Source organism: Eschrichtius robustus, chromosome 10, assembly GCF_028021215.1.
Source record: "Eschrichtius robustus isolate mEscRob2 chromosome 10, mEscRob2.pri, whole genome shotgun sequence".
Classification (NCBI taxonomy): Eukaryota; Metazoa; Chordata; class Mammalia; order Artiodactyla; family Eschrichtiidae; genus Eschrichtius; species Eschrichtius robustus.
In genome coordinates this window covers 2,410,486-2,437,475 of record NC_090833.1, presented here as the reverse complement: position 1 = coordinate 2,437,475, position 26,990 = coordinate 2,410,486, and the positions used below count along the sequence as shown (strand labels likewise).

At 60.8% G+C, this 26,990-nt stretch overlaps 1 protein-coding gene across 4 annotated transcripts in view; it reads left to right on the top strand.

Annotated features, from left to right (window-relative positions):
* Window positions 1–26,990, top strand: part of VAV2 (vav guanine nucleotide exchange factor 2) — a 183,184-nt gene that overhangs the window by 149,261 nt on the left and 6,933 nt on the right. For all 4 annotated transcript variants that reach the window (XM_068553911.1, XM_068553910.1, XM_068553909.1 and 1 more), the window contains exons 9-24: window positions 4,315–4,414; window positions 5,261–5,356; window positions 6,051–6,119; window positions 7,628–7,714; window positions 10,012–10,097; window positions 10,811–10,943; window positions 13,266–13,375; window positions 14,503–14,604; window positions 14,994–15,082; window positions 17,388–17,404; window positions 18,273–18,294; window positions 19,294–19,421; window positions 20,753–20,827; window positions 22,119–22,171; window positions 23,470–23,586; window positions 26,192–26,279. In XM_068553911.1, coding sequence (XP_068410012.1) covers window positions 4,315–4,414; window positions 5,261–5,356; window positions 6,051–6,119; window positions 7,628–7,714; window positions 10,012–10,097; window positions 10,811–10,943; window positions 13,266–13,375; window positions 14,503–14,604; window positions 14,994–15,082; window positions 17,388–17,404; window positions 18,273–18,294; window positions 19,294–19,421; window positions 20,753–20,827; window positions 22,119–22,171; window positions 23,470–23,586; window positions 26,192–26,279 — 1,372 coding nt within the window. The remainder of the gene's footprint in view (window positions 1–4,314; window positions 4,415–5,260; window positions 5,357–6,050; window positions 6,120–7,627; window positions 7,715–10,011; window positions 10,098–10,810; window positions 10,944–13,265; window positions 13,376–14,502; window positions 14,605–14,993; window positions 15,083–17,387; window positions 17,405–18,272; window positions 18,295–19,293; window positions 19,422–20,752; window positions 20,828–22,118; window positions 22,172–23,469; window positions 23,587–26,191; window positions 26,280–26,990) is intronic.

Genomic DNA, 26,990 nt, shown 5'->3' with positions numbered 1-26,990 from the left:
GCGTGGCCGAGGTACAGATGGATGACCTGCCCTCTCCTGGGACCCTCCCCGTCCCTGGCGCAAGGGCTCTGCTGCCTGGCCTGTCCCCATGGTCCAGTTTGCCTGTGAACAAGACCTCGCACCATCCTCTACACACAACCTCAGGCTGACCCGCCCCCAGGCCTCCTTTCCTCTGGGAATGATGGACGTTTCCGCCTCGGAGAATTGCAATGAGCAGAATGCATCCTGGCACCGAGAGCTCTGCAGATGGTCACCCGCCCAGCGAGGCATCGGGGGTCCAGGCACTTTTCTTGGGGTCCCTTTGGGGGAGGGGCTGGCTGCATTTCATCAGACCTCATTTGCCAAATCACTGCCCCTCCCAGCGTCCGCCTTTTCTGGCACGTCCCTTCTTATTTCTGAGTCAGCCCCCAAGGCCCTGGTGTTCGCTGGCTTACCGATTCTGCAAGCATTTATGGGGTGCCTGCTGTGTGCGGCTCCAGAGCTCTGGGCCAAGGACATCGTGGTGAGCGAAGCAGGCTCGGCTCTCCCTGGGAAATGAGTCCACAGACGAGAGACTTGTCGTGGGCTGTGATGGTGCCTGAGAGCACAGGGAAGGGGAGGGGGATGTGGGGGAGGGACTTGTAGCACAGGCTGGGGCCCCCTGAGGACCTGGGGGAGAGGGGATCATCCCTGAAGCCATGTGGGACAGCCAGGAGCTCTGACTGTAGAAGCTGAGGGTCAGCCAGGAGCTCTGACCATTTGGGGAACTGCCAGAGGCCGGAGGAGTGGGAGCGAGGGGGCGAAGGGGAGGCTCTCCAAGGAGCAGTTACAGGGCTCTGCAGGATCTGGTGGGCCAAGATAGGGATTCATAATTTTTTTAATGAGGGCAGGAGAAGCCATTGAGGAATTCAAGGGGCAAGATGCCGGCAACTCCTCACTGATGAAGGTTGGGGTAGCATCCAGGTGTGGTATGAGCAGTGTGGAATGGCAGAGGACAATCACCTCCCTCTTTTTGGAGCTTATTCTCCCATTAATGCAGCCTCGAGCCTCAGACAAGGCAGATGCTCCTGTTGACCTTGCCATGTGGGCTTAAAGGAGACGTCTCCCACACAGAGGGAGCTGGCTCTCGGGCAAGGTTTGCATTGAAGTCACACTGTTTGTATTTATCCCTGGGGCTGACCAAGGTGGGCCTGGAGCCTGACTTCTTGTGGGTCCGTGGTTCGGGCTGGATGGGGCCTGGGAGCTGGTGGCCCGGTGGTAAGCCGGGAGGACCAGCTCTTAGGAGGGACTGTCTGTGGGGCTTTGCACAAGTGCTGTTAGGAGGAACGTTGTTCAGAAAGGCAGGTTCCCTGCCCCTGGACCCCGTGGGATTTCCGTGAGTGTGGAGAGAGAGGCTCTGGGCAGGTGAGGGCTTCGGCGCTCTGCAGCTTCTCCTTGCTCTTAGGTTAGGTGGACGGCGCTGCCCTCTGGCTGTGATTTCCATTCACGGGAACCAGGGTCTCTGGGGGCCTTTCATCTCAAAGCCCGAGGTCAGGTGGTCCTGCACAGAGACGACCCTCTCGTACCCCCTAGAGCCCCCACAGGGGTTCGCGTGCCTGCCCTGTCGGGAGGGCTGCCCTGGGATCATCAGCTGGAGAGCCCTTTACCTCCCGCCCTGTCCAGACCTCCTTTCCCAGATGGGGCAGCTCAGGATGGGAGAGGGGTGGGGCTTTGGCCACGCGTGGTCTCAGCTTGTTCCCGTGTCCCGGGTGAACACCTGGGCGTATCACCTGTGTCCTGGGATGCGCTCCGTCCTGTCCCCGGCTGTGTGGGCTGAGACAGAAGTGACGCAGTGAGGAAGTAAGGCGTCAGATGTATTTCTGTGAGAGCCATTCAGGCTCCCTTTATGGGGTCGGAGTTGAAAGTTCAAGCAGTTAAATAAGATACCCCTGAGCTGGCGGCCAGCATCTGCCACCTCGTGGAAGAGCAGAAGCATGACGAAGCTCGCTCAGCTGACAGCCCGGGACACTGGCACGCAGGGTCAGCGGGGACAGAAGTTAGGAATGAGGTGGCCACGTTACACGCGAACCGGTCGATTTCCTCCGTGGCAAGAGCGCTGGAACCTTTGGGTTGCTTCTGCAGCGTGATGGAAATCACGTGTACAGAACAGTGTCACGCAAGCGTGCATCAGGCCGGGTCGGAGAGACCACCTTCCCCGGGGCCTCGGGTGGCTGGTGTTCCCAGGCGCTCCAGTGGGACCTTGAACCATCAAGTCCTCCGTGCGTGCGTTGCCTTACTTCCAAGTTTCTGTTTTTTTTTTTTAACTTTGGTACATGAAACTGGCTTTCTTTCTCTTCCTTCCTTCCTTCCTTCCTTCCTTCCTTCCTTCCTTCCTTCCTCCCTCCCTCCCTCCCTCCCTCCCTCCCTCTCTTTCTTTTTGGCTGCGTTGGGTCTTTGTTGCTGTGCGCGGGATTTCTCTATTTGTGATGAGCGGTGGCTTCTCTTGTTGCGGAGCACGGGCTCTAGGCGCGCGGGCTCAGTAGTTGTGGCTCGTGGGCTCTAGAGCGCAGCCTCAGTAGTTGTGGCGCACGGGCTTAGTTGCTCCGCGGCACGTGGGATCTTCCCGGACCAGGGCTTGAACCCGTGTCCCCTGCATTGGCAGGCGGATTCTTAACCACTGCGCCACCAGGGAAGCCCCTTGATCAACTTTTATATGAAAATCCTGAATTTAATAGCAGATTCTTTGAAGTGGAAACCAGGGCTCAGGTTCTCATGCAAAGTGGCTCCTGGTCAGTGTGTCACACTCTGCCAGGTGCGGCCAGGTGCTTGCCGAGGCTTGGGACTCAGGACCCGGCCATCTATCCCAAACCCCCAAGGCCCCAGGGAGGGGAGACCTGCCCAGGGGCTCAGGTGGCAGAGCCGGGGTGCTGGATGCCCGGCCCAGGTGTGGTCACCGCGGGTCCCGCAGGCCGTGCAGGGAGAGCCTGGGGTGTCCCACAGACCCAGCGGGATGCAGTGTCATCTCCTCCAAAGTGAAGCCAGCAACAGGCCTGACTGCCTACCCCCAGCGCCTCGCCAGGTACCCCAGGGTGAAGCAGCGTCCGCGGAGGACAGAGAAATGGGCCTGAGGTCATCCTCACCCGTGCTTCCCAGAGCTGGGCCGGGAGAGGCCTCCAGACGTTTGCTGACACACAGCATAACCTGCGTCTGGCAGGGCGTCCCTGGAACATCATGCACGGGGCCCGGCCTCCTGGTGGCGCCCTTTATTAGCTGGTGACTCTTAGCAAGTTCACTGAGGCCTCAGTTTCCCCGCTGGAGAGTGGGGCTCATCACCCCCACCTCTGTAAGTGGGTTAAAGGGTCGTGACGCTGTGCGTGAAGCTCCTGGCCCTGGTAGCTCCCAGAGGTGGTGACCTTTGCAGTCATCCTTATTACAGCCAACGACGTCACCTGCCTGGTCCTCCAGGGGCCTACTCGGTAGTCGGGTGACAAGATTTTGAAAGATGAAGTTTCAGGCTAGTAACCCAAGGCCCTGAGAGCGCCGGGCCCCTGGTGCCGGGGGCTCTGGTCTGTCGGCCCTGGGGGATCGTGGTGGGGAGCAAAGCAGAGGGTGTTAGGAGAGAACCAGGATGGCAGGCAGGCAGTGGGCGCCGGGGAGGCTGGAAGCCGGGAAGGCAGGGCTGGATTAGAGAGAGCTCCTGCTCCCCCCTCCCCAGCCCGCATCTTCCCTGGATCCGCGGCTCCTCCCAGCCCCCCGTCTCCCAGGTGATGGGGGCTGACGTCACCCTGCCCTGAGAGGCCAGTGGCTGGAACCCAGGCACAGACCGTCGGGGCCATGTGGAAGCAACAAGGGCTGACCCCACGGGGTCCCCGCACCTCGAAATGTCAGCTCAGGGGCCGGCCCCCCAGGGCAAGCACAGAGCCGGGCCGGGCCTTGGTGCCCACTGCCTGCGGGCTGGAACATGAGCCACCTGGGGAGGCGGGGGCTTCTGTCTGGCTTTGGCCCTTTCCAGGGGCGGGATGGGGGGCTGAGGGCGGCACCCTGAAACCCGGTCCTGACCTGAAACAGAACCACAGAAGAGGGCCTCCTTGGGTTCGGGGAAGGCAGGGTGCCCCTGCCTCCCCACGGTTGGCAGCCCTCCTCCTGGGCAGGGCAGGGAAGGGTTGGCAGCCTCATGGAAAGAACAAAACCGTTAAATGTGCTAACACGTGAGAAGCTGTCACGGGGAGAGAGCCGTTTGCTGCGCTTACAGCCTACGTGAAGGCGGCACGGGCTCACACCATGCGCGTGTGTGTGTGCGTGTGTGTGTGTGTGCGTGCGTGTGTGTGTGTGTGTGCGTGTGCGCCCACCGTCCAGGCTCCTGATCTACGGGGAGTACTGCAGCCGCATGGAGCATGCCCAGAACACGCTGAACCAGCTCCTCGCCAGCAGGGAGGACTTCAGACAGAAAGTCGAGGTACTTGGGGCTTCCCGGCCTGGCCCATCCCTTGCCGTTTCCGAACTTCCAGCTCCGCGGCCTCCTGCCCGTTTCATGGGAAGCTGGGGACGGGGCAGTGACGGGACGTTTTTTGTAGATGATTTTTTTTCCTTTGCATTTTGTTGGGGTTGAGAGTGGGCAGGGGGAGGTCACCAGCCCAGGCCAGGGCCCAGCCTGGGTGCAGCTGTGGCAGGACCCCAGGACCAGATCCGGCTGAGTGGGGGGCTGTGACTGACCCCTGACCCTGGCCTATCGGGACCCCACGGGGGCCCCAGGTGACGGACGTTTGCTGGGAGCCTCCCACCCCTGCCGTGTCGTCCCCCCGGAGGCTGGGCTTCCCACGTTGTATCTGGCCGGTCAGACGGTTCCCAGGGTGAACCCTGGTGCCACGTCCCTTTGCTCTGGCCGTGCTGGGGGTGACTCGCCCCTCGGAGAGGCCCGATGCCCTCATGTGTCCAGGCAACCAGTGGGGAGCCCCTGGTTCCTGGGGGCGGTCCCCCGCTTAGTGTGAGCTGGCCTCCCCCAGTGTCTCTGGTAGACCCCAGGCCAGGGGTCACTCAGAATCCCCCCCATGTGGCCACTGCAGACCCCTGAGGCTATGAGAGGCAGCAGGCCCCCTGCCCGCCTGCTGTGAAGGCCACCCCTCCGCACACGCCTGGTTTGGGGCGGGTCTCTGGGAGCCGGACCAGAGGAAGACCAGACACCTGGGCCCCAGTTCAGGGCTCGGGTCTGCCCCCGTCCCCAGGCTGGGGGATGGGAGTGTTGGGGTCCGGTGTCCCCGGGCAAGGATGCTCTAAATCCGCCTGCTCCTCCCCCGACGCCCAGGAATGCACCCTGAAGGTCCAAGACGGGAAGTTTAAGCTGCAGGACCTGCTGGTGGTCCCCATGCAGAGGGTGCTCAAATACCACCTGCTCCTCAAGGTGAGACTGGCTGGAGTGGGTCAGGGCCCGGCAGCCCCCGGGGCGTAGCGTGGAGCCCACAGACAGGCCAGGGTGACAGATGAGCAAGCACACAGAGTAAAGCAGCCCGTGCTTAGCACCTAAAAACTGCAAAAATAGTATCAGGAGCTACGCAGTATTTGTATGTATTATGCATGTTTGTCAGTTCGTATACAAGGAAAATTGTTATTTAAATCAGTAAGAGAAAAGAAAAACAGAGAGACAGAAAAGCATCCTCAGGCCAGAAATCAGAGCTCCTGGGGCTGATCTCTTAACCCAGTCCCTGAGCTTCCTGGTAGCCACGGAAACAGGAAATCCTTCGGGACAGACAGACCGACCTGCGCGGGAGACAGTGGTTTCTGTGAGGTGCCAGGCAAGGCTCTTTAGTGAATCAGCAGGTCACCTGTTAGCTCGGCCCCTGGCTTTGTGCTGTCTTAATGTCCCCCCCATTATCCACAAGAGTTGGAGACACCTCGACTCGAAGCCGTGTGTCCCCTGGGGGAGGGCTCGCTGTCTGTCTGCCGGAGTTGGGCGGCTGGACCAGAGCCTGGGGCGGGGGGGGGGGGGGGGGGCTTTGTCCCGAGGGCCCGGCTCTGTCTGCACACCCGGGGCCTGGTGGGGAGCGGGCCCAGGCTGGGACCCCTGAGTGGTCACCCACTCCTCACCACCCTTCCAGGAACTTCTGAGCCATTCCACCGACCGGCCCGAGAGGCAGCAGCTCAAAGAAGCGCTGGAGGCCATGCAGGTGGGTAAACCGAGGCAGGGGAGAGGCCGGGCCAGCCTGGGGCTTCACGGACCGTGCCCACCCTCTTTGACTGGACCTGGGCTCGCTAACAACCTTACCTCGGTAATCGGAGATATAGATCTTCCTGGGACGGCAAGAGGCGGAGCAGGGGCAGGGCGGTGGATGGGACCCACCAGGGGCAGAGGGGGCGGGTGGAGGAGCTTCCCTAAGGATTCTCTTCTCTAGCCTCCCCTGGCCCACAGTGACCCCCCCCCCCCCCCGCCCCGGGCCTCCCTTCCTCCTGCTTGCCTGACCGTCTGCCAGACTGTCGCCGGAATCCAGGCACCGGACTCGGTTCTGGGCCATCTGGCCCTACCCTGCCTGCTGCCCAGTGTGTGGCATCTGCTTCTGAAATGCCCACTCCACCCGGGCACAGCGCCTCTCCCCTCCTCCCTCTGTCCATGGAAGCCCACTTTGCAGCTCAGCCCCCAGAAGGAGAGCCCAGCTCACGTCCCTCCCCCTCTCAGAACCCCTCTGTAGCTCCTCACTGCCTGCTGAGTCAGGCCCAGACCCTCACCCTGGCACGCAGGCCTCCAAAGCTGCGCTGGCTTTGCAGCTGTGTTTACCCCTAATGCCCCACCTTCCAGGCAAGCTTGGCCACTCTCAGGCCCCTGAAGGTGCTCTGTCCTTTCCCACCTGTGTGTTGGCTCGGGCTGAACCTGTCCTTGTCACCCGGCAACGTCCTGTGCAGCCTCCATCTTTGCGAAGTGACGTTCCCAGGGGGATCGCCCCCTCTCTGGCTTCTGTCCCCCCACTGCTCGGCCGTCTGTTTCTGGAGCTTCTCTGAGCAGCCTGTCCTCCTGGAGAGCCTTACTCCAAGTCCTGTGCGAACTCTGTGGCCTGTGCCACGGAGGCCCCGGTGGTTGGCCGGCTCACCAGGCCCAGCTTGTAATGTTCCTGCCTCGGGGTCTCAGATTCTGCCTGGCCAGTGGGCTCCCTGTGTGGACGGGCACGAGGCACTGGAGGGGAGGCTGGAACCGGCTCTCACCCCCTACCCACCGCCTGGCTCAGGGGCTCCACCGCTGGGCCCTGTGGATCGCGGCGGGCAGTGCCCCCTGGTGGCCAGCAGGAGACTGCAGCATGTGGGTAGCCGGGCTGCGCGGTGGGTTGCCCTTGTTTCGCCGAGGCTCTACTGTAGGGCCAAGAAGTGGCTGGTCCAGGTCGACCTGGTTGTTTTCCTTCTACTCTGACCTAGAAGATGGTCGAGTGACGGGGTAGAAAGAAGCTGTCCTCGGAGGAGGGATTTCCTGGCCCACCAATGGGGTGCAGCTTTTCTGCCTCATTTGTCAAGTGGGGTGACGGTTCTCACCCCTGCAGTCATTTCGAGGGCCAGCCACCTCTGGGGACGGTGGACGGTGCTTCGGGGATGCCCAGCCCTTGGACGGTGCCATGGGGTTCGTGGCTGAGCCCCCTCACACCCTGCCCAGCGTGGGCCTGCTAACCCGCTCCCCGCCTCTGTTGTGTCCCAGGACCTGGCAATGTACATAAACGAAGTTAAACGGGACAAAGAGACCCTGAAGAAAATCAGCGAATTTCAGAGTTCTATAGAAAACTTGGTAAGTGTGTTGACTCCCCAAAGAGTGAAGATAATCATGACTATATAGACATGTTTTAAGAAATGACTTTCACAATCTCAGCGTTGAATAAGCGGAAGGGTGACCACACGCTCCGTCCGTCCGGGTCGTGGAGGCACGTGCAGCCGTGCTGAGGGCTCTCCGCCGAGAGGGTGGAGTGGCTTCTGGAGCTGCGGCTGACCTTGCACTGCCAGGCTGTGCGCCTGGACCAGCCCAGGTGCCCTGTGCACAAAGGTGGCCACTGGCTGAGGGCCCGAGGAGAGGAACGGTATTGACTGCTCTGCCCTCCCTCCCTGGCCTGGACCCGGACTCTCTTGGGTCCGAGAGGAGAGTGCGGTGCCCGGGGGAGCGTGAGGTTCCTTACGCTGTGGGACCCCTGGCTCACCCACATCTCCTGTCCCCGTGAGGGACAATAGAGAGGGTTTGGTCACCCTGCCCAGGAGTTGCCCTTGAGCTCTCCCCTCCCCCTTGACCTCTAGCAGGCAGGGCTGACACCTCATGGCACCTTATCCTGGTCCATTAGAGGCTCAGCCTCGGGACGTTGGGTGATCCACTGTGTCCTGCGGGGCGAGGAGATGGGCCATCCCAGGAAGCAGGCACTTCCCCGCCTGTGCCAACCGGTACCAGCCTCTCCGCTGATCTGCTGAATGTGTAAACAGGGTTTCTCCGCCTCGGCACTGTTGACATTTGGGGCTGGACCATTCTCTGTTGTGGGGCCTGTCCTGTGCATTGTGGGATGTTGAGCTGCACCCCTGGACTCTGTCCACTAGGTGCTGGTAGCACCCGCACCCTTCAGGGGCCCAAGTCATGGCCACCAAATACAACTCCCGACATCACGAGATGTCCCCTGGGTACAGAATCACCCCTGGCTGAGAACCACTGGTTTACATGCATTTTCACTCTCTGGTGTCTGAACTTTTAGAGTCCGGGTGAGTGTCTGTCAAAAGCAAATCAGCGCAGAAGCTTTTGCAAAGGAAGCCCCAGATGCCCAGGCTGACACCTGGTGCCCATTTGTCTGGCCCTCCCCGACCAGGGTCAGAAGAGCCCAAAAAGGACTGTGGTACAGGCACGTGGCGTGAAAACAATCGTGATGGGTCATCTAGCAAAGAAGAAAGAAGTCGCCGAACAGCATTATGACCCGACCCCATTTTTCTTTCCTTTCAGAGGGCAGAGGAGGTTAAGGATGGCTGTGCCCCAGGCTGTTAGCGGTGGTGTTAGTGCCTGGTGGGGCCTGGGGCTGTTGGTTTTTCCCTCGTTGAGTGTTGGACGTTTTCTACATGCTATATGATGGATGGATGGGCACTAATTTTGTGACACGAAGACTTTGTTTTTTTAAGTTTTTACATACGAGTAATTCTTGCTCATCAAATGACAAAAGTTAACAGCAGGTGAGCAGCTGTGGAACGTTCCTGTAGGCCAGGCACCCTGCTCTGCCCAGCCATGTGGTTTTCTCCGGACCCCATCCCAGCAGCTAGAGCTGGTGCCTTTCTTCCCGCACTTTGGAGATGAGACACAGAGGCCCTGAGTCCCTAAGCAGGGTGCTGGTACCGCCCTGGGTGACCCCCACGCTACGCTCTTCGTTTTGCTCTGGCAGCTCCTGGGAAATGCAGAAAACTCTTTGAAAGAAGATGCTGAGAGCCCCCGTCGTAGCGCCAGGCGGGCTGGCCTGATAATGTTTTGCGGCATCCTCTCCTTCCTGTTTTGTCCGCGTAGACCGCACAGGGAACGTGCCCAGAGACTTCTCTCTGAATCAGAGCAGAGCAGAGATGCAAACCAGGCAGAAAACGAAAATGAAATCCTTGCAAACCAGAGAGGGGGTTCAACTCGAAGGCTCTTCCTGTGGTAGATGAACCACCGGCAGGACCCCCGCGCCCTGCCCGCCCTCTATCTGATAAGCGCTGTTTGTTCTCTTTTTAATTTGGTTTCTCGGGGTCTGGCGTCTGGCGTTTCCCACCAGGTTCCCGCTCTGGCTCCATACAACAGTGGCCTGTTAACTGACCCGCACCATCAATCGCCCTTTGTTGCCGCAGAGCTGGAGGGAGTCCTCAGCGGGGCCGGGTCTGTGGGGCGCGGAGCCTGCAGGCCCAGTTCCTCCCTGTGCTCTGCTCCCCGCTTCTGTCCTCAGCACCAGCCGGGAACCGGGGGGCTCGTCTCACATCGCTCCCGCCTTCGGTTTCTGTGGAAAACGGCCGCCCCGGGCGCGTGCCCACCTGCGTTTCTCTCCACGTAGGGAACTTGCTCTGGCACCGGGGCTAACGGCCTTGCCCTTTCTTTCCCAGCAAGTGAAACTGGAGGAATTTGGGAGACCAAAGATCGACGGGGAACTGAAGGTCCGGTCCATAGTCAACCACACCAAGCAAGACAGGTGAGCGGAGTGGGCGCCGGGCTGGGTGGCACCCCCGAGTCAGACACGCCGCTCCAGGGCACCCCGCTCCCCAGCAGGTCTGGAAACAGCTTCTCATGTGGACTTGGCTTTGGGTTGCTCTGTTTTAATTGCTTCCTTCCTTCCTGGTGAGAGCGACGGCCGGTGGCTGCCGCGCCCGTGGGGCTGCCCTGCCTGTGGCCGGCACTGGACCGGCCGGGCTGGGGGACAGCCAGAGGCCCGGCCTGCGAGCGCCTGGGCTCCTGGGAGCGGCCGTGTGAGCTGTTTGCCAAAGGACTGAGCAGGGGTGTGGGCGGGCGACGCGAAAGCTCCCGGGGAGCTGGCACGGCCCCAGCTTGTTCAGTCCTCCACGCACACCTGCTGCGTCCAAGGCCTGGGGCCGTGGCCGGGGTCACAGAAGACATGAGCCCTGCCCCCACGCGGCTCCCAATCCAGTGGAGGATGGACGTGTAAATGGGCAGTGACTGGCAGAGGCCAGTGCTGTGAGGAAGGCCGGCAGGGCCAGGGGCGTGGAGGAGCCAAGACCGGGCCGAGGGATCAGAGTTAGCCGGGTGGGCCAGGCAGGGGGAAGGGCTCAGGCTCGGGGAGGGAGCAGCCCTCGCACTGCCCACCCAGGCGCCCCGCAACTGTCCCGCGGCCTCGGACCCCAGTGCGCTGGCCGTGCTGACGGGTCCCTGGCCGCGCTGTCGGGCCAGGTACCTGTTCCTGTTTGACAAGGTGGTCATTGTCTGCAAGAGGAGGGGCTACAGCTACGAGCTGAAGGAGATCATCGAGCTGCTTTTCCACAAGATGACCGACGACCCCATGAACAACAAGGATGTCAAGAAGGTGAGCCCCCGGCTTCCTCGTGGTGACAGAGGGGCGTCTAAGGCTGGGCCGCCCGGTGCGGGGCAGGCACTGACCCCCGCTGAGGGAGGAGTTGTGGGGTGGCCAGAGAAAGCGTGGTCAGGTGGGCGGGCCTCCACCCGCTCTGTGCTGGGCCCGGCACCCCCCTGGCCTTTTGTCTGAGTCTTTCCTGGGGTGTGGCGGGGGTCGGGGGGGCACAATCCGGATCGCAGCTCCCCAGTGAGGACACTGAGCAGAGGGGCCCGGCCCGAGGCCGCTGGTGAGAGCCCAGCCTTAGACCTTGGCCGCCTGGCCCATGTGGCCCCCTGCAGCAAGCGGACCCTCCTGCCCCTCCCCAGCCCTCCCGCTTTGGAGGAGGGCACTGGGTGGGCCTTGCTGTGGCCTGTGGGACTCTGATGTCCAGCCAGTGGGCTGTGGCTGCTGGGGGTGGGGCCATGGCTGGTGAGGGAGGGGCCATGACTGCTAGGGGTGGGGCCATGGCTGCTGGGGGTGGGGCCATGGCTGGTGAGGGAGGGGCCATGACTGCTAGGGGTGGGGCCATGGCTGCTGGGGGTGGGGCCATGGCTGGTGAGGGAGGGGCCATGACTGCTAGGGGTGGGGCCATGGCTGCTGGGGTTAGGGCCATGACTGGTGAGGGAGGGGCCATGGCTGCTGGGGGTGGGGCTGTGGCTGGTGAGGGAGGGGCCATGGCTGCTGGGGGTGGGACCATGGCTGGTGAGGGAGGGGCCATGGCTGCTGGGGGTGGGGCCATGGCTGGTGTGGGAGGGGCCATGGCTGCTGGGGTGGGGCCATGACTGGTGAGGGAGGGGCCATGGCTGCTGGGGGTGGGGCCATGGCTGCTGGGGTGGGGCTATCACTGCTGGGGATGGGGGCATGGCTGCGGTGGGTGGGGCCATGACTGGTAAGGGAGGGGCCATGGCTGCTGGGGGTGGGGCCGTGGATGCTGCGGGTGGTGCAATGGATGCTGCGTTGGGGCTGCCATGCTCTCTGGTTCAGTCCTGCTTCTGCACCCAGTGCTTGAGTACCTATCGCGTGCAGCCCTGGGCTGGGTGTGGGTGCCAGGAACCAAAGTGCTAAAAGAGCCTGGACTCCCGAGCTTACAGGTAGCATGCAGGTACCTACCACCTGGAAGAGCTATTGGGGGTGACCTACCTAGCCCTGATGTCCAAAACAGGCCACTGGGGTCCCAGAGGCAGTGACCTGAGGCCACCTCCCAGGCTCAGGGCTGAAGACGAAGCCCCCCAAGTTCCGCCCCGGCACCTGCCCCTCTGGGAGGAAGGCCCTTGCCATGGTGGTCCCACCCTGGGGCACGTGGCAGTGGGCAGTGTCCTGGGTTGCGGCACCCACCGCGGGGCTGGGCCAGGCCTCTTGATGATCTCGTCTCCCCTTTTCCTTTCCTCTCCTCGCGCTTCCTAGTCTCACGGGAAAATGGTAAGCCCCTGACGCTCACGTGCTCACCGCCTTCCTCACCTCCGGGCCCGATGCCGGCACTTCCTCCCTGAGCTGGGAGTGGGGTCTGGGGACCCGGGTGGGCCTGAGCCGGGCTGGGTTCCTGGCGTTCTCCTCCTTCCTCCCCTCAGTGTCTGGATTAGGAGGAGACATGTATTTGTGATAACAGATTTGCCGGCTGCAAAGGGTGTCAAGTGAAACCCCCCGCTCCCGCCTGCCCCACCCACTCCCAATCCCTGGAGGTTAAGGACCTGGGTGGTTTCAGAGCCACTGGGGTTTTGCCTGTTCTCTCTCTGCCGCCCTTTGTCCTCTCTTTCTTCTTTCCCTCCCTCCTTCCCTCTTTTCCTTTTTCCCTCCATCTTTCCTAACACAGATGGGCTCAGACTTCCCGGACTCTTCTTCCCGGGCCCCTTTAGAAGCCCCGAGCGATGGCCAGGCCTGGTGGTGGCTGAGGGGTGGGAAGGCTGGGCTGGCTTTGCTGCAGCTCCCCAGGCCCGTGGCCTCCTCTGCCTTTTTTGTTTTTTTTCTGTTGTTCTAATTCAGACCAGTGAGCTTTTTTGGCAACACATTTAGGAAGTGAAAGTGGGTGGGCTGGCGTCCTGGAGGGGCCCCAGGTGAGCGCCTCAACACGGGTCATTAGAGGTGGCCTGGGCTAAACCAGCAGAGACCTCAGTTGAGGGTGCACCTTGGAGGGGGTCGGAGATGGGTCCCAGGACGTCTCGTTAGAGGCTGCATACACATACACACATGTGTGCACGTACAGGCCCAGGCACGAGTGTGTGTGTACATGTGCCCGTGTACCTGTGTGCACCTAGCCATGCCCGTTGCAAGCATGTCCCCCGTCTCCTCCCACAGTGGTCCTACGGCTTCTATCTAATTCACCTTCAAGGCAAGCAGGGCTTCCAGTTTTTCTGCAAGACGGAAGACATGAAGAGGAAGTGGATGGAACAGTTTGAGATGGCCATGTGAGTCTGCCATGGCAGCGGCGTGGGGGTGGGATGCCACGTGGCACGTGGATTTTGCCCGGGGAACCCCGCCCCCCCGGGATGCCAGCCCCCTCCCCCCGGGTGGCAGCCTTGCTCTTTAATCTACAGTGGCCAGAGGGCCCTCCCCCTGGGGCCGAGCCTCCCACACCTGACCAGCAGGGCAGCGAGTGGCCAGGAATGGCCATGGTGCCAGATGGACTCATGGTGACCCAGATCCCTGGGCCCTTACAGGCCGGTGGATTGTCACCTTTGGGGAAAAGCCCCCGAGCTGTTTTTCCATGAAATCTAGGAGGAGCCCCAATTAGCCCAACAGAGAAAGGTGATCACGGGGGTCCCTGGCCACATCAGACCTTCAGGCCAGGGTGGCAGGGTCCTGGGTGCCTCCGGGCAGGTGCACTCACCTCCCTGGCCTCTTCCTCCTGGTGAGATGCACATGAAAGGAGGGCCCAGGTTCTGGGTTTATTGGGAGGATCCAACGGGGTCCCGCGTGGGACACAACAGAATAGATGGCGGCCGGGCGGTGGGCCCCAAGGTTTTCTAGGGGTTGTAATTTTCTCCCCACCATTCTCATGAAAATTTTCAAGTATTAATCCAAGTTGAAAGAACGTCATGGTAAATGCCCGGCCTCCTCCGTTCACGTCTTGTGCTATTCTCTGTCACGTGCCGTCCCCCCAGCCCTGGTGCCGTCTGCTAGTGGACGTGTTGTAGTGAATTGCAGACATCAGTGCAAGTGAGGGTGCCCATCATGAAGTCACGATTTGTTTAGATTTTTATATCTCAGGCTCGCACACAGTGACATCCTGGGTGCGGTTTGCTGAGTCACGACAAACGGTTGCACCGGCCCACACCCAAGCCCTGTCCGGATACAGCCTTTAACCATCACCCCAGAAGGTTCTCGAAAGCTCCCACTCGGACCCTTCATCCTCCCCGGGGTGTCAGGGCCCCTCGGGTCTGTCCGGGTGTCGGGGCAGATCCTGGCTCTGAGTCCTGGCTTCCTGACTCCCGGCCGCGTTCCGGAGGCCGGCTGGTTTGGCGGCCCCCGTTTCGGGGGGGCTCAGGGAACCTGGAGCCTGCTTTCCCTCGCAGCCCGCTTTCCCTCCCTTCAGGTCAAACATCAAGCCAGACAAAGCCAACGCCAACCACCACAGCTTCCAGATGTACACGTTTGATAAGACCACCAACTGCAAAGCCTGTAGGATGTTCCTCAGGTGAGGGCCCTGTCCCGGCCCCCGAGGGGGCCTGCTGCTGCCTCTCTCCTGTGCCCCCATCGCCGCCGAGCACCCCTAGGCCAGCGCTGTGCTGGGCCCCAGGGACCCGGGGAGACATCCCATCGTGTGGGAGGCAGCCGGCCCTCGGACGTTTGGGATCTAGCTGGGAGGGGAGGTGACTCTCCCCGTGGGTGCCCAGGGCCCCCTGTGGGGATGGCAGAGCCAGGCCGAGGACCGTCCAAGGGGAGGGCCAGCACCAGGCTACGCATCAGGGCGGGGGTCCTGGGTCCCAGGGCTTTGAGGGGTGGTGCTCGGGGCGGGGCAGAAGTCAAGGTGGGTCTGGTGGTCCACCTCACCTCCTGCCCCTTCCCCCTCCCACGCTGGCGCAGAGGCACGTTCTACCAAGGTTACCTGTGCACCAAGTGTGGCGTCGGGGCGCACAAGGAGTGCCTGGAGGTGACCCCTCCCTGCAAGATCAGTGAGTACCCATCCCGCCCTGCCCGTGGGGCACGAGCCCTGGGGGCTGCCGGCTCTGGCGGTGTTCCCACATTCTCCTTTCCTGCCATGGTGACCGCATGGGGCAGGGACCAGATGAGGAAACTGAGGCTCAGAGAGGGGAGGACGCCGGCCCCGGGTCACACTGTGTCAAAAGGCCCAGCCGGAGCGGGAGCGGGAGCGGGGATTCCATGGCAAAGCCCTCCTCCTAACTGCCTACCGGCTGGCGTTTCTCGGCCTCTTGGCCACCCCCTGCCGCATTGCAGCTGTAAGCAGCCTCTAGAATCTCCACCCCGCAGAGGGCACAGAACATTCCCGGCAGTTGCGTGGAGGTTTCCGATCACAGAGAGGCACCTCGCCCCTGGGTTCCCCCGCCCCGGAGAGGCCCGGCCCTCTTTAGCCACAGCCCTGTCTGTAGATGGTTCACATGCGTGCACGGCACCTACTGTGCTTCTCTTCGCCTCAGATGGGGAAAGCCTGAGGCTCCTGTCAGTCGACTTGGTTTGGGGGATCAGTTGGGGGAGGGCCCAGCCTAGAGCAGCTGGACGGGCAGCCAGAAAGCCTGAGATGGTTCTGAAAGGTTTCAAAGCCGCCACGGTCAGGGGCTGGCTGAGCACTGGATCCGGGCACGGGGCACCCGCCCAGCACCACACTGCTCGCCCGGCTTCAGGGGGCCCAGATGCTCCCACGTCCCCGTGAAATGGGGCTGTTATGCTGACATCCACACTCAGGGGAGCTGTGCCCAGAGGGGGGGTAACCACGCTCCAGGTAGACAGGGAAACATGCCGGGCCTGCTTATGACCCGAGACACCACCGCCCGGAGTAGGAGAGTTTGTTAATTACTCATTTACTGTGACTGCTGGCCCAGTACCCTGATCTGGGAGGAGGGTCCGACAGGTCAGCCCAGACCCCCTCGTCCCCACCAAGCCCCGCCCGATGCAGCCCACTCCGGCCCGGCGGAAGTCCAGCAACCCTGCCAGTCTCCTCCGGGCTAGGGGAAGCTGCCGGCCTCCACTGGCCCCAACACGGCTTTTCAGCTTTGCCCATGGCTACCGCCCTCTTGTGGCCATGTGTCCTTTACGTCAAGCGACCGGACAGTTCATTTCTTTTGACATTTTCTTCCTGATCTTAAAAGTAACATACTTCTTTATCAAAAACTTAGAGGAAAAAAAAGAGGAGAAATGAAATAAAGAAGAAAACAATTATCACTTATGAACGTATTAAGAAATAACCAAAGGTGATATTCTGGCTTATTTCCTGTCAAGTTTTCTTATTTTTAAATAATCTTTCTGTTTCCTTTTCCCTTTGATTATTAAATACCCATTTCCCATAGAAGATATAGCGAAAAGTAAGGGAGATGAAAGCAATCACGGTCACACCAGGCAAAAACAACTGCCGTTAGCCATCACCTGCCTTCTCCCTTTTTTGCAATGCCCCTGCCCCCCGTCCCCCACCTCTTTTTAGGTTTCTGTGTTTTTCATGATATGTATAGTTGAGGCTTTACCAGTTAGGCAATTGCATATCTTTCGAAAGCTGAAGTCATCAGCATCCTCCCCGTGTCACTAAGAGCCCGTGGTGGGCACCTGGTTTTATTTTAAGGAGCGTGTGGTTCCCCCAAGGGCACGTGCCCGATGCCTGACGCCTGTAACCTCTGTTCTGCAGGGTCTGTCGGATCCTATGTCTGCCCAAAGCAGGTTGCGACTGTGCGTGTTAGATGGTGTTGAAGTCACATCAGCCACACGTTAGCCCTTGTGGTGCTTGTTCTGTCTGGTGGTGGAGTGGCAGCTCAGCTTGTCAGATGGCTGGGGCCCGGCCTGGAGCTGTGTCCTCCCCTTGGGTCACCCCAGGGCAGGCGGAAAGAATCTTTAGAATGTTTGCCTTCCATCTGATGAGCTGAGGTGCCCCATGTCCGAGGTGCTGACAAATAGAGTAGCACGCCTACCACGTCCTCTGTTACTTGCCCACGGCAGGCATCACTAATCAATTGTGGAAATCTTCCCTTTGAGCCCAGGTTCCGCCCAGTGATCAGGCAGTTGCTGCCGTTGGAGCAGAGTCGGCTCATGCAGGAAAACCTGTTTGCCATTGGGTCTGATACCCAGTGTGTGCTCTCCCATGGGCCCCCTAAAACCAGAGCTCAGAAGTTGCCATCAGAAGTAATTGAGAGATTTTTGCGGTCACCAAGCACGCGTGTCTATAATCCATGTCTGAAAGGAAGGGCCTTGAAGCTCACCTCGCTCACACACTCAGGCATGCCCAGCGGCTCTGACCCCGATGTGCTTCCTTTTCAGGTTCTCCTGCGGACCTGGTGAGTCCGCCAAACCATTCCCTTCCCACTGCCCTGCACCCTACGCCGCCCTGTGCCTGGAGCCAGAAAGACCCAACCGTTCCAGCCCTCACGCCTCTGGGGCCAGGCCGGCTTGCAGAGCCCCTGTTGGTCACGAGGGGCCTTTGTTTTCCTTTGTGGCCGTCAGTAGAAATGGGTCCCTGTGCATGGCCTCCTGGGCCCTGATAGCTGTCCCCCTGCCCGGCTGCCCACCCGTTCCACCTGCCCAGTGGCTTGCTGGCGGCTGTGGGTGCCCAGCTCTGTGACAGGCGTCTGCCCACCTGCCACCCATCCTGATGGACGTAGAACCCTCTCTTTAGCTGACTTGGGGACGGAGTCACTGAATTCACTTATGGGGTGTGGACGTCGTGTCTCTCCCCAGCCGTGGGGTCCAGTCAAATTAACCAGCACGTAACGGGCTCTTACTGGGCCCTGCGTGGGCTACAGAGATGCCCTCAGAGAGGAGGGAAGACAGAACATTTAGTATATGCAGCAGGACACGTCCCAGACAGAGACGACAAACCCCAAGCTTTGAGCAGGGAAGCCCTGGGCTGGGGTGGTCAGGGCAGGCTTCCTGGAGGAGGTGGGAGTTAATGCTAAGGGATGGGAGGGGAAGAGAACAGATGTCCCAGGGCTGCGGAGGGGTACAAAGGTGGAGGGTGTAAGTAAGAATCGTGTCACACAGGGAAATAGGTTGTCACCATCACAAACGTCTGTGGGCATTCAGGACGTGTCCCTGGCCTCCTCCCCGCTTCCTGCCTAGACCCTTCTCTCTGGGTGTGGGGGGCAGGGGGTGTGGGATGCTTGGGCAGCCTTCCCTCCTCACTATCCTCTGTCCTTGCTCTCACAGGACACCTCTGGAGCGGGGCCAGGTGAGTCTGTGGGACTTGGGTCTTCTCTGGTTATCGTCCTTGTCAGCGGTCAGAGCCGAGCCTGGGCCTGGCCGCGGTGACTGCCGCCTTTGCCTAGTGTTCTCGGCTCCAGGCTCCCAGGGTGTGTGCTGCCCTCCGGCCCCATCTCCCTCCCACCTCCACGGCCACTTCCCCTGGGAGCTTCCTTAGTTTTGGATGTCGCAGCGCCAGGCATGGGGACAGGGCCCAGCCTGCAGAGAGCCAGGGTCCCTTCAGCCCGGTAGAAGCCCTGAGCTGCAGCCCGGAGACCCCGAGCAGAGCAGACTTTGGGACACTGCTGCTGTCACTTTACCATTTTCTCCGTCCCCCCATGTCCCCCTTGCTCTGCGTTGGGTAGCAGGAGAACTGAAAGCAACAGGTATGAGGCAGCCCGAGCTGGGGACAGAGTCCAACCTAATCATGAAAACAAAACCATGCTGCTGCCTCTGGGGCACCAGCTGCAGGAACCAGGCCTGGCAGACGCGGCCCATGCAGGGCTGGGCCGGTCAGAGCAGGGCACGGTCTAGGAGGGGCCTGCAAGTTTCGGGGGGGCTCAGGCGGGCCCCCCCGTCAGCCCAGGGCTGCCCCGGCGTAGCCGTGTGGCCTTGGCAGGTCGCTGACCCGGCCCCCGCCTCTAACAGGATGGAGACCCCGTCTCCTGCTCCATGCCGCTGACTCTCAGTCACAGGTTCGAAAGGTGTTTGGATGACAGCACACGAAGTGCTCTTCAAGAATAAGTTGCTATTACTGCAGTGACACCCTGAATCTGTCAATCTCATAAAGAGTTTACTTACGATATTTAACAACAGGATGTGGGAGCCTTCCGGGAAGAATTTAGGGAGGGGCGATACAGGCCCATGGCCCACTTCCAAGAGCCCTGAGAGGTCTGAGAAGGCCGGGGAGGTCAAGGTCAACTTGGGGGTGGGCTGCCACCAGGACGAAGCCACCGAGCCACGCCCTCTCCTGCCCTGTCCTTCGCAGGTCCCAAGATGGTGGCCGTGCAGCATTACCATGGCAACCCTGCTTCCCCCGGGAAGCCGGTGCTGACCTTCCAGACGGGCGATGTGATTGAGCTACTGAGAGGCGACCCTGAGGCTCAGTGGTGGGAGGTGGGTCCTGGACCTGGGAGGGTCTCGGCCCCCGGCTACCCCCTCCCCACTCCCCAGGGTAGAAGCAGAGAGTCCTGCATTTCCAGGCAGGGGTGGGTATTGGGGTGCGAGACCATCGGGGTGGAGAGAAGCGGGCTGTTAGCGGGGCCTGGGTCTTGGGGTGTTTGCCTTGAGGTGGTAGGGAGTGCCGCATCCCCTCACGGAAGAGGTCCTCCTCCTGGCGTCCAAGCCCTTTCCCTGTCTGCCTCCTGCCTGGGTTGCGTCCTGCACACGCACGTCCCCCAGGCGCCGCCCAGGCCGTGCCGCGCCCACCCTGCTCCCCACCTGCCCCGGTCCAGGCCAGCACCACCTTGCTCAGCACTGGGGGGGACAGCATGACCGGGACCCGCCCGCCGCCCTGCCCCAGGAGGCCCAGACACGGACACAGGTCCATGTGATGGTTTACGGTTCTGAGCCACGAAACCTGCTGTTCTGGTGATGAGGCCTGAGAAAGGGGAGCCGTCGGTGCTGCTATGAGATCTCCCAAGCCCCCCAGCCCACGGGGTCCACATGGCACCACAGGATACCGGGGCACTTGCCCAGGCTGGGTGACCAGGGCGACCTGCTTAGAGCTGATGCTAGTGCGTGTGTTCGTCAGCGTCCAAGTCCTGTTACTGCCGTCGTCGTCGTTGTGTGGCGGTCCTTGTCAGTACGTACGTACTTATGAACTTATCGCACTCGACTCGGCCTCATGTAACTGGAGATTCAGGAGCTGAGAAGGTGTCTGCGGTACAGAGTCTGCCCTGCGCTGACCCCGGCCACCCAGTTCCCCTCCCTGGCTGTCACCAGGGCCATCAGGCTTGGGTGGCCTTGCAGAGACACTTTGCTGATGTGAAAGTGGGGGCTGAGGAGGAGCTGCCGGGAAGACCTCGGGAGGGTCTTCCAGGCAGAGGGAAACGGAGAGAGTGAACAGTCGCCCCCAGGCCCTCCCATGCTGTGCTGTGTTTTATCAAGACCCCCAGGTCCGCACGCCCCTCACGGTTTGGGAAGGGCCGGTGTGGATAAGAGGAAACAGCGGCCAGGAGAGGGGGCTCTAGTCCCAGCGCCGAGCAAGCCGTGTAACTTCTCTGGGCCTCAGTATCCTCATCTGTGAAGTGGGGGCGCCCCTCACCTTCCTGCCCCAAACGGTGATGAGGTCAGCTGAGGTTACAGCGGGAAGGTGATGCTGTGATGGGCTTCTCAGGGACTCCCTCGTCCTCCTCAGGACGAGCTGAGTGCGCACTGCAATCCCCCCTCCCCCCACCGCTGGCCAGGCCAGGCCCCGCCGGCCCTGACCATCTGTCCTCTCCCAGGGTCGGTTGGTGCAAACCAGGAAGTCAGGTTACTTCCCTAGCTCGTCTGTGAAGCCCTGTCCAGTGGATGGAAGGGTGAGTACTTCCCATGGAAGCTTCTGGAACATGGTGGCCAGGGTGCCGTGGGTGCTGAGAGCTGTCTCCTCACTCCGGGCGCCCTGGACTAGTTCAGGCCGTTGCGAGCTGGCCCCGGAGCTGGGATGGAGGGCCAAGGGGCAGGGGATCCCTCCTCTTGGGAGGACTTGGCTGTTTAAAAAACACTAAAATGGGCATCTCTGCAGCAGGTGTAATGGACCAAAGACCAGCTGCCTTTCTGCACACTGGAGGGAATTTTTAAGTCTTCTCCCTCGAACATAAGGACTCAGAGCTAGATGTTATGATATTTACAGAAGAGGCAATACGGCATTTCTTTTATCTGAGTACTGTGGAGCAAATTCTGCTCTTGTTACAAAAGGCATCGAGCTGTCAGCCATCACTTGCATCACCCACACCCCGCCCCCCGCCAGAAAAAGCTAAAAGTGAGAGAGTGAAACTTCTCCCGAAGGAGCAGGAGGCAGGTGCCCGACCCCCTGGGAGCCCTGGTCCACCTACCGGGCCCTGCCTGGCCTCTGGCCCCACTGCCCAGGCTGCTGCTTCTGTGCAGGCCATTGCCCAGTTGAAGGAGAAAGCATTTTGGGACAGGCTTTGCTGGCAGGTCAAAGGGACCAGACAACAGAGGAAGAAAATGTCACTAACTCACTGGGTGGTGGCCTGTGGGGTGGGCGGGGGTGGGGGGTCCCTTCCCAGCCCTGGCCCTCAGTTTCCCCATCTGCATGGTGAATGGGGTGGGGAGGGGGCAGGTAGTCTGGGAGGCTCTACCCAGCCTGTGGGGCCCAGTGTGGGGAGGCCAGGCCAGCGAGGGCACAGCGTGGGGTCTGGAGAGCCGCAAGGTTTGCTGCGGACGCGGCTCTCCACCTGCAGACCGCACTGCTGCCGGCCCAATGCCTGTCCCTGGGGCTGCGGCCCGTCCGCTGCAGAGCGCGCGAGGTATAGGGTGTGCTCCTGTCCACTGCTGAGAAGTTGCAGCCGCCTTCAGGTTGCTCTCTTCCTCCTTACTCTGCACTGTTAGTTGGATGCTATCTATTCATTCATTCGGTCAATCAGTCAATCATTCATTCGATCAAACCCACTGAGCATCTACTCAGAGATGGTGAGTCCTGGCTGCTCCCCTCAGGGACCTCCCAGGCCAGTGGCTCTGGGTCTAAGTCCACAGACGTCCTGGTAGCCAGTGCTGGGCCCCCGGGGTCATTGATGATAGGACGTCGCTGGGCCCCGCTCTGTGGACAGTCCCTGGGGACACACCAACCCGAATGTTCTCTCCTGCCAGCCGCCCGTCAGCCGGCCACCGTCCCGGGATATGGACTACACCGCATACCCCTGGTGAGTGGATCGGCGGGGGCCCCAGGCTGCCTCTCGTGTCTCCAGGGCGGCTGAGCCCGGCTGCACGCGGCCCCCTTCTCCCCTCCTCAGCTCTGAATCGCTGGGAGCCCGGGGGAGTCTTCTCTACCCCGAGGCCGCTGTTTCCCCGTCTGTAAACAGATCATCAGGTTCTAACATTTGGGAGAACGAAGCCCTTTTTAAAATGTGATCTTACTTGAGCCTTGTCTAAAATATCAGTATATAAAAGGAGGTATATTTAAGGCCAAAATTACAATTGTATTTGCTCATACGGGCTTGATGAGAGCAGTGGAGCTGTTTGATGAATAAAACGTGGAGGTGACGTGGTAGGTATGAGTCTCAGATGCAGGTCGGCCTCGGGTCCAGCTTTTATCACTCTGCTGGCTGGCTCACCGGCTGCCTGGAAGAATGACTGCCCTCGGCGACCATGGCCCTGCAGAAGCTCGCCCTGTGGCAGCCCCAGAGCAGTGGGCCGCTCGACCCCGGGAGAGTCTGCCCTTGTGGTTTTCGGTTTGGGGTTGATCCCTGAAGCCACCCCGGGACCCCTGTGCCCAGTGGTGTGATGTGCCTGCACCCTCGGTGTCCCTGGCCTCCCCGGCACCGCCCCATCCGGGTCTCTGAGACCCCTGGGTCTGTTCCAGTATGCTGTTCACCCTGCATTTGGGTCTAATGTGGAGGGTGGGGGACTTAAGCTGTGATTTTCACTTGATGGAGTAACGCACAGAAGTTTAATTTTCTAACGAATCTGTTTACAGAAGTCCCAATTCAGCCCAACAGGGAGGTGCAAATGGGGTCAGGCTTTGTTCTTGAGGCTGGGGGTCGGGGTGGGCTTCATTTCCATAGAGCTGGCGAGAAAAGCTTTCTGTCAGTGTGTCAGAAACCCACCCAGGGAGATGCTGATGGTCTCCAATACGTTAGGACACAAAACAAAACCCCACATGAGCAGTTTGTGTTTATTACTGCTTGTTAAACAGTGACAACTTGGAAAGGAAATTTGATCTAATGTCTGTTACCCTGAACGCCTCTTGCAGGCCCAAGGTCTGGAGGGTGGAGGCCGCGGTGGACTGTCTGGGGCCTGTTTGGGGTCCTTATCTCTCCCCCAGCCACCTTCCCTGTGCGGGCTGTGAGCCGGCACGCGGATGCCCCGCCCCGGGCGTCTCCTCCAGACCCCGCCCACCGCTCGGCCCTCCTCCTGGGGGCGTGGCCTCGCGTCCCAATAGGCTCTTCAGCAGATTAGAGCCGTGTCACTGAACAGCCCCCCGTTTCCCCCTCTGCTCCAGGTTTGCCGGCAACATGGAAAGGCAGCAGACCGACAACCTGCTCAAATCCCACGCCAGCGGGACCTACCTAATCAGGGAGCGGCCGGCCGAGGCCGAGCGCTTTGCCATAAGCATCAAGTACGTGGAGGCTGGGGCTCAGAGAGACCCCTCCCCCCATGCCGTTCTGAACCAAGGAGCCCACATCCCCTCCGGATTCTGGGCTTGTTGGGTGTGGCCTTGGGATGCGTTGCCCACGCCAGGGCACTTTTGAGATGAAAGGGCGTCAGCGGGTCTGCACAGTGCACCTGGCCCGGGACAATCGTGAGTGATCCCGGCCTGCCGTCAGCCCTGCCCGAAGCCGCCCCGTGGGCTTGGTCTGGCGTTTTTCAGGTGGTGGGGACCAGAGGAGCTCAGGGACGGGGACAGGCCTATGGTGAGAGGTCAGGGGCTTCCAGCGGCCCCACAGGTGGCCTTGGAGAACACGGGCAGTCACGCTGCTGCCGACTCAGGGCTTCAGCCCGTGGCCTTCGGGCTGGGGTCCTCCTTCTCAGACTCTGCCCCCTTGTGGGTCTTCTGTCTCCTCCTCAAGAGACAGAATCTGATTGGTCGTTGGTCACCATCGGCATAGGACACACACTGGACAGGAGTCTCAGGCCGGTGAATAGAGAGTTCTGGTTTGCCGTGACCTTGATGGGGTCAAGAGCCCCAAGCAGGGTGGCCTGTGTCCAGGGAAGGCCCCCTCGGGTCTGCTGGGGGGGGGGGGGGGGCAGGCCCAGTGACCGGGCCACCGGACGGCCACAGAGTCACCGCTTGGGTGCTTCTGGTATCGAGTCACAGAAGCCAATGCGAGGGAGCAGAGAGGCCCTCTTGGTAGGATGCAGGAGCGCCTCTGGCCGTTAGGGGCAGACGGGAGCCGGGCTCAGTGGGGCCGCACCCAGGTCCTGAGCACACAGCCCACTCCCATCTTTCCATCTCCGCTTTCGTTCTCCCGCCCCCTGCATCAGCTTCCTCTGCATCTGTGCCCAGTGGGGGCCGAGGGCATGAGCGCCCCAGCAGCAGGGTGCCGGTCCTGGCCTGAGCACGTGCCGCCGGCCAGCATGCCTGCACGTGTGCACGTGCGTGAACGTACCCCCATCCCCCTCTTCCATTACTGGGAGGCCTGCAGTTGGTCATCTCCTGGTCATCCAGGGCAGGGTCCCACTGTACAGAATGGCTGTTGCAGGACCCCTGGGGTGGAAGTGGTGGAGGGGTCAGGATCTGGGCAACTAGGAGGAGCCAGAACTGAGGACGAGACCCCCACCTAGGTGGACAAACTGCCACGGTCCCCACGGGCTTTCCAAGAGGCCCCACTAATGTTTGGGCCTGAAACAAATGCGCTGGCTTTTCTAAAATACAAAAACCAAAGAACACCTGCAGCCTTGAAAGTGGCAGATGTCTAGTGAATGTCAACTGGACACAACCTGGGTCACCTGGTACACAGGACTTGCTCTCAAGCAGAGATCAGCGGTACCTGCCGTGGGTGGTGGGAGCATCGTAAGGTGTGTGACCCAGTGCAGATGGGGCCTCCCGCGGTGAGAGTCTCGGTAGGGCCCTGGGAGATCAGTGGCGCGTGAGGCGTGCTGGCAGGTCTGTGGCAGAGACTGGGGCAGCACCAAGCAGTGAAGTGGCAGAGGCGTCTCTCGCCTGATGGGACTTCATGGAACACCTTCTGGGTGCCTGGCCTGCAGGATTCTGGAGTGGGGCTCAGACAGGTCTCGTCCAAGGAGCTGGGGTGGGGCTGAGCACGCTAAGCTCACTCTGAATCCAGGAGAAACAGAGTGGTGGGTGTCTCCAAGGCCCCACGGGAGAGGAGGCTGGCCAGCTGGGCGTTTGCTTATTTAACAACTGTTTATTCCATTAACTGGTTTCAGGATGTTAAACCAACCTTGCATTCCTGGCATGTCCCATCTGACCGTGGTGTAAAGTCCTTTTGATGTGTTGGTGTGTATAGATGTGCACGTGGAGAGCGCATGTTGAGGATTTGTGCCTCTGTCGTCATAGGGGATATCGGCGTGTCGTTTTCTTTACTTGTGACGTCTTTGTGTGGCTTTGTGATTCGGAGGCAAGGGGTACGCGCTCTCCAATGAGGCCACATTTGAACTGAGACCTGGGACACAAGGCAGGGTCGTGAGGGTGGCGGGAGGGGGAGCATTCTGGGCCGAGGGGACAGCCAGTGCCAGGGCATGGCAGGCTTGTGCTTGGCGTGTCTGGGGAAGAGCTCCTCCGGCCAGCTGGGGTGAGGGTGCAGAGGAGGAGAGTCGTAGGAGATGGTGTCACAGCTGGGGTGAGGCCTGCTCCCTCCGGGCCTCACAGGCCAAGGTCAGACCTCTGCCTTACAAACCACGCTGTGAAGCCCTCACCAGGTGATGGGGAAATGGGGAGGGGGACGTCCCCAGTGCAGAGAACAAGCGGAATCCGGGACAGGACATCACAGTGGCACCGGTTGGAGGAGTGGAGAGGAGCTTCGGGGCCTGAGGCCTTGGCTGACCCGGGGCTTCAGACGGGTGGCCTGATGGATGGATGGACAAGCAGTAGGAGACAGGCCCCGGCTGGGGCGGGGGGAGAGGTTGCAGCCATAGGAGCAGGAGGTGCGGGCCGAGGGCCAGGGTCTTTGCTCAGCAAACATACAATAAGCCTGGACCCCTGGGGGGCCAGGGGCCGCGTGGCTTGCGTAGTGACCGGCGCTCCCGTGTGCTTTGCCCAGATTCAATGACGAGGTGAAGCACATTAAGGTGGTGGAGAAGGACAGCTGGGTGCACATCACAGAAGCCAAGAAATTTGAAAGCCTCTTGGTATGTGATCCCGCAGCTCCCGCCGGCCCATCCCCGAGGGTGGGAGGAGGAGGGCCCAGGTCTCCCACCGCAGCCACACCGAGGAGGAGCGGCCCGCTGCACCCACTCCTGCAGGCCGGGCTTGCAGAGGGGGAGAGCCCAGCACGGGTCCCCCTCTCCCCGGGGAGGAGAGTCTTCCCAGTGTGGGAAAGATCCAGGGAAACTGGATTGTAGGGCACCTTGGGACAGGTAGGGCCTCGTCGCAGCCCCCCGAGTCAGGACTTCTGTCCCCCAAACCCCGTGGTGGACAGTAAGGCCACCAGCATCACGCAGCCCATTCGCTTCCAACGCCCCCACCCCCAGCTGTCCCAGCCCAGCCAGAAAACCACAAAAGGCATAGTCCTTCTTAAAATGATTTTAAAGTTGGACCTGGTGTTTCTTTGCTAAATTACACGTGTTCCGTGCATGGAGAACATCTAACTGGAGCATTTGAGCTCTTAGACTGCCCATGCGGCCGCAGAAACACACCCAGTAAAGCAGAGTATCCACAGTCTGCCCCCAAACCTGATGTTCTTGTCTCAGGGTGAGTCCCCACCGCCTCTCAGTAGAGCCTAGGTGTGGTTTATAGGTTCCTTTTTCAAACAAAGCCCCTGGCCACACTGGACCCAACTCTTAGTTTACCTCTCAACACAGTGAATGCTTACCAGGGGGGACCACCTGCCCCACTGTAGC